The sequence below is a fragment of the Lolium rigidum genome, chromosome 3, assembly GCF_022539505.1.
Source record: "Lolium rigidum isolate FL_2022 chromosome 3, APGP_CSIRO_Lrig_0.1, whole genome shotgun sequence".
Lineage (NCBI taxonomy): Eukaryota > Viridiplantae > Streptophyta > Magnoliopsida > Poales > Poaceae > Lolium > Lolium rigidum.
The window spans coordinates 321,455,598-321,460,770 of NC_061510.1; the positions used below are offsets into that span (position 1 = coordinate 321,455,598).

A 5,173-nucleotide genomic window follows, 5' to 3' on the forward strand; every position below is an offset into this window, starting at 1 on the left:
TCAGAACGCACCGGCTGCCATCCTCAGGAAACTCTTCACGGCCTCCTCACCACGACCGCGGTGGCGCCATTCCTCCTCCCACTGTCCCTGCTGCTGCTCTGGTCCGGCGAAGAAGCCCTCGTCTTGCTGCGCGTCGAGCACCGCGTCAATCTCCCTCGCTGGCGCGTCGAACGTCAGCTCCTTGGCGGGCCTGTCCAGCTTCCCGAGCACGTTGTTCTTCCCGGCGAGCCACACCCTCTCGTTCTTTTGGGCGTTGATCTCGAAGCACACGACCTGGAGGTTGTTGCTGCCGCGGGACGACGAGATCTCCACGACGGGGTGGCCCGGTGGCACCACGAACGCCGAGCCGGGCGACACCCGGGCACGGATCGTCTCGTACTTCTCCTGCTGCTGCTGCTGCTGCTGCTGCTCCGACTCCGACTCTGACCCGCTGCCGCGTCCTTGCTGCTGGTGTTGTTGCTCGCGCTCGTCGTCTTCTTCCTCGCGCCCCCTGCCCTTGCCGCGCTCGCTCTGACCTTGTTGGTGGCGCTGGCTTTCCTGCGACAGGTGCGGGCACACGATCTCCACCTCGCCCTCGCCTTCCAGCACCAAGGCGATCTTCACGGACTGCGTGTTGTAGTACGGCGCGGTCATGGAGCCCTGCCGATTCATCGACGCAAACAGAAAAGGTTCAGTTCAGAAACATAGTACGTGCTCTGACAACGTCTGGCTGCGGTTAACTGCAGAATTTAAGGGTCGATTGCGCACAGCGGTGATGTTGGCGAAGGCGACGCGGATGTCATGGTCGCCGAGGGCGCGGAAGCTGCGGGCGTCGGCCTCGTAGAGGCGGCCATGGCGGTTGGCGACGGTGGGCCTCTGCTGCAGGAGGTTGTAGGTGTCACGGGAGTCACCGCCGAACGGGGGGAGAGGCCAGTGGTGGCTCTGGCCGCCCTCGGAAGCCTGGCGGAGCAGCTCCCTGACCTGCTCCTCGGAGGCGCGGACGATGAACCCCTGCTTCTGCCGTTGCCTCCCGAACAGCTTCTCCAGCCGTTCCTCCGAAGCCTGTCAGCAACACGTCGTGAGTTTTCTGCTAGACAATTTACGGAGTACTGTACTTCGCAGATTGTGCGCGCGTACCTTGAAAGCAGCTCTTTGGACTCGTTTGCTCAAGCTTGACACGAGCGACTCGCCCAAGAAATACTGCATGCCACAGTGTACGTATATACACGTGTCAGTCCGTACACGTACATAATTCGAATTTTGGGCGGTAAAAGTAGCGCGAGCTAAGTTGTACCTGGAACTTGCCGGGCACGGAGATGGTGTGGAGAATATTGGCGACGATCAGCTTCCTCCGGCCGTCGGTGTTGGCCAGGTGCCTGATCGTCCCGGCCGGCGCAACGACGACATCGCCCTGACGGACGGTATAGGACCTCTTCTCACCGTTCTCTATCAGCGTCACCACCCCCTCGCCTGCGTGTGCAAGATAAAGTAAACACACAGACCGACAGACGCATTCATGCCGATGCCGTTCGTGCGTGAACCGTGTAGAAATAGGTAGTACCTTGAACGACGTAGCTGATGGTGTCAGCATCCGGGTACCCTGGCACGATGAAGGAGCGCGGGTTGGCCTTGATGATGGTGACGCGGTAGTTCTTGATGCCCCGGAGGAGCCGGGACTCCTCGTTGAATGGGCGAAGGGCCTCGACGGAGCCCTGGTCGCTCCGGACGATGCGCTGGAAGCTGCGCGGGCCGAATACGTACGGTCGGCGGCTGTCCTGCTCTTGCTCCTGCTCCCCCTCATGCCCGCGGCCCTGCTTCCCGTGCTGGTGCTCCCATTGCTCGCCGCGCCTGCCTTCCTCCTCCCTGGAGGTCCCGACGGCCGCTGCGAAGAGGAGACCTGCTGCGAGGAGGAAGAGGAGAGGGATGCTTGCTTTGATCACCATGATTTACTCGTTGCTAGCTCTGGTGCTGGGAGTGGAGCTTCAGCCATCCTATTTGTAGCTCGCGAGCTACTGTACGTGGCATGGTGGCGCGGCTACGTGGAGGGAAGCTGCGTGGCAGGGGAGAGGCGGGTCGCCACGTCCAGCGGCGATGCTTATCCGGCCTTCGGCAGGGTGCGCTCCAGCGTGTGTGTCGCCTGTCGTGGAGTGCTCGCTTACTCGCTGTGCAGAACGACGGTGCTGGTTCAGTGGATTCGGTGCTAGACGACCAGGTACAGAGCACCTGGACGCTAGACGGACTGCTCGACTAGAACGTCTAGTGATTCCAGTGGGAACTCCGGCTGGATATGTCCTCACCGGCCCGACCTCTGAACTCATCGACTTCGCACAAGAATCGTCCGTTCTGAGCTCAATTATAATGAGAGATATCGTTTGTTTCTTCGGTTTTCGAAATGCACGATTCTTCTAACCTCAGTCATTTTGTATCTGCTTTGATCAACATCTAACTCCACGCCTTCACGCGACTCTGAAAGTTTGCGCGTACGACGTTGACTGATTAGTAGACGGAGAACTAAGCTAGTGCTTAGTGGACTCTTGCAACTTAAATTTGCATTGCTATTGGAAACGCACACAACATTACTATTGGAAACTTTTGTTCCCACTCTATGCTAGTTAGAACTTGATCTAGCTGTCAGAGAGATCCCAACATATGAATAGCCATGTAACCTGTTGACCAAAAACAAGTATTTCTCTCAAGTTCAATTTTTTTATAATAGCATTGAAAACAATATGCCACCTTGCATAAAAGTTATTATTAAAGGAAAATAACGTACCCAGTGCTAAGAGCTCCCGCACTGTGCGGGGTCTGGGGAAGGTGTTAGTGGCAAGCCTTACCCTCACGAAGTGCAATGTGAGGAGACCGCGACTCGAACTTGGGACCTCTCGGTCACAGGCGGTGAGGCTCTACCGCTGCACCAGGCCCGCCCTTCATAAAAGTTATTATTGTTTTATCAATTTCAAATGGTCATAAAATGTCATCCAATTAATTTAGAAATTGTCACATTTTCACACATTCATACCAGCTCGGCTTAAAAAGAAAGCTTATGTTCACCTTGGGCATCCCCATACATAGGTACAAAGGAGCACTCAAATACATCACGCCCCTTTCGATCTCAAGTGGATTTTAACCATAAAATCACCATCATTAACCTTTTTCGATCCAGCGACCGATCGGACGTAAAGATCGGTCGCCCTCTCCCCCGCACGAGCTCACCATGTGCAGCGCCTCATCCATTTAGTTTCAGTTCGATTGTCGTATATAGTTTGCATGGTACAGCCTGCATTCTTTGGATTCTTGGAACATAGGGGGATCCCTCTCTCTCTTTGTGCGCGTACTTGTTGTGACTTTTCTCGCCGGATAGCTGTGACACTGCTAGCTGTGCTATCAACTGCTGGCCTGCTGCTAACTTAGCATCTGCATGTATTACATAGAAGACCCCAATTGCTATTGTACCACACATAGGCTACACGTTGTAATCATTTGAGATTATTGAAAAAATTGTTGATGATTTTTGTTGTAATTTCATCTGTAGCAAATTACTTGTTACTTTACCACTTTTGCATTATTTGGAAATATTTTTTTTATTGTAATCATTTGTGACTATTGTAAAATAGTTGGTGATTTTTGTTGCAATTCAATCTGTAGAAAATTATGTTTGCGAACATATTATGTCTGAGGTACAGGCTACACCAACTTGTCTTGGTTCATCTAGCTCGATCGCTGGCTTCGTCATGCCACACTAGAGATGTTGTATATGTCTGTTAATTTTGTAACGATTGAGTTCAAATTTGATAGTGAAAGCACATTAGCGATATTGTAATCTTTACCTGGCCGTTTAAACAACTATTGTGGTTTTTGTTCTAATCGACTATATTTTCTGGTAAAACAATTGGTGATTTTTGTTATAACTAAATATGTAGCAAATTTGTTATTTCTTAACCTTCATACAATTATATTTTTTGTTGTATTAGTTATTATTATTATTTTCATTGTAATTTGTTCCCAAATTTTGTTTTAAACAACATGTAGCAAAATAATTGCTATTTAACCACTTTTTATGATTTAAATTTTGTTGTGAAGATTTTGTTGTAATAGTATATATTTTTTGCAAGCGGAGTGGAAGATTTTGTTATAATAATATGTATGACTCGGATTTGTCATGGGGTGGTATTTTTGTTGTAAATATTGGACACCGTAAAAGTATGGGTATGCCATGGGTATACTTTACACCCATGGGTAGCACCCATACCTTAACCGTTAAGTCATGAGTTGGGCACGAGTATAGCCTCGTACCCGTAGGTATACCCCATACTCTGCCTATTTATTGTCAATCTATCACGTGACACATCTACTCTTGTTGATTTATGAGTTAGAATATGAGTTGTGATTTCTACATTTTGATAATATTTATGTACTCAACTACCTAGTATTGAGCTGAGAGAATTCATTTTTTATATCAAATTTGTCATCGACAAATATGAAATTGTGAATAATTTGTGTACTATTTGACCTACCCACTGGGTACCCAATGTGTACGGGTATCCAACGGGTATGGGTACATATGCGTATACTTTGGGTAGAAATTTGTACACGGGTATGGGTATGGTATTGATCTGTCCTGCCTATACCCTACACATTGTTATCTTTACCCAAATGGATATACCTTTTGGTTTAATAGGGGAAGCTAATTACCGCGGGCTGAGTTCCAAAACCTGAAGGGCAAAACACAAAACTCGCATTATGGTTGATTATGTACATTAGATTGCGATCAGGCGGCGCGGAGGACAAATGACTTTTGGCTCATTATCAGATGATCGATGCTTAGCGTTGCCCTTTTCTAGATTCCTTATTACGAGGGATGTTTTTGAAAAGTCGCCCGGCGATGCCTGATGACCCACAAGTATAGGGGATCGCAACAGTCTTCGAGGGAAGTAAAACCCAATTTATTGATTCGACACAAGGGGAGACAAAGAATACTTGAAAGCCTTAACAGCGGAGTTGTCAATTCAGATGCACTGGAAACAGACTTGCTCGCAAGAGTTTATCGAGTGGTAACAGCTTTATAGCAAGTGGCGATAGTAAAATAACGACAGCAGAGTAACAAAGACAGCGGTAGTGATTATAGTAAACAGCAGGATTAAAATACTGTAGGCACGGGGATGGATGAACGGGCGTTGCATGGATGAGAGAAACT

The 5,173-nt window shown here is 49.0% G+C and overlaps 1 protein-coding gene across 1 annotated transcript; it reads right to left on the reverse strand.

Annotated features, from left to right (window-relative positions):
- Positions 1-1,922, reverse strand: LOC124696960 (63 kDa globulin-like protein). Its single transcript, XM_047229615.1, has 5 exons — positions 1,541-1,922; positions 1,274-1,449; positions 1,117-1,179; positions 748-1,041; positions 1-639 (listed from the first exon to the last, which is right to left on the reverse strand). The coding sequence occupies exons 1-5, from the start codon at positions 1,920-1,922 to the stop codon at positions 1-3; spliced, it is 1,554 nt and encodes a 517-aa protein (XP_047085571.1).
- Positions 1,923-5,173: the final 3,251 nt, after the last annotated feature.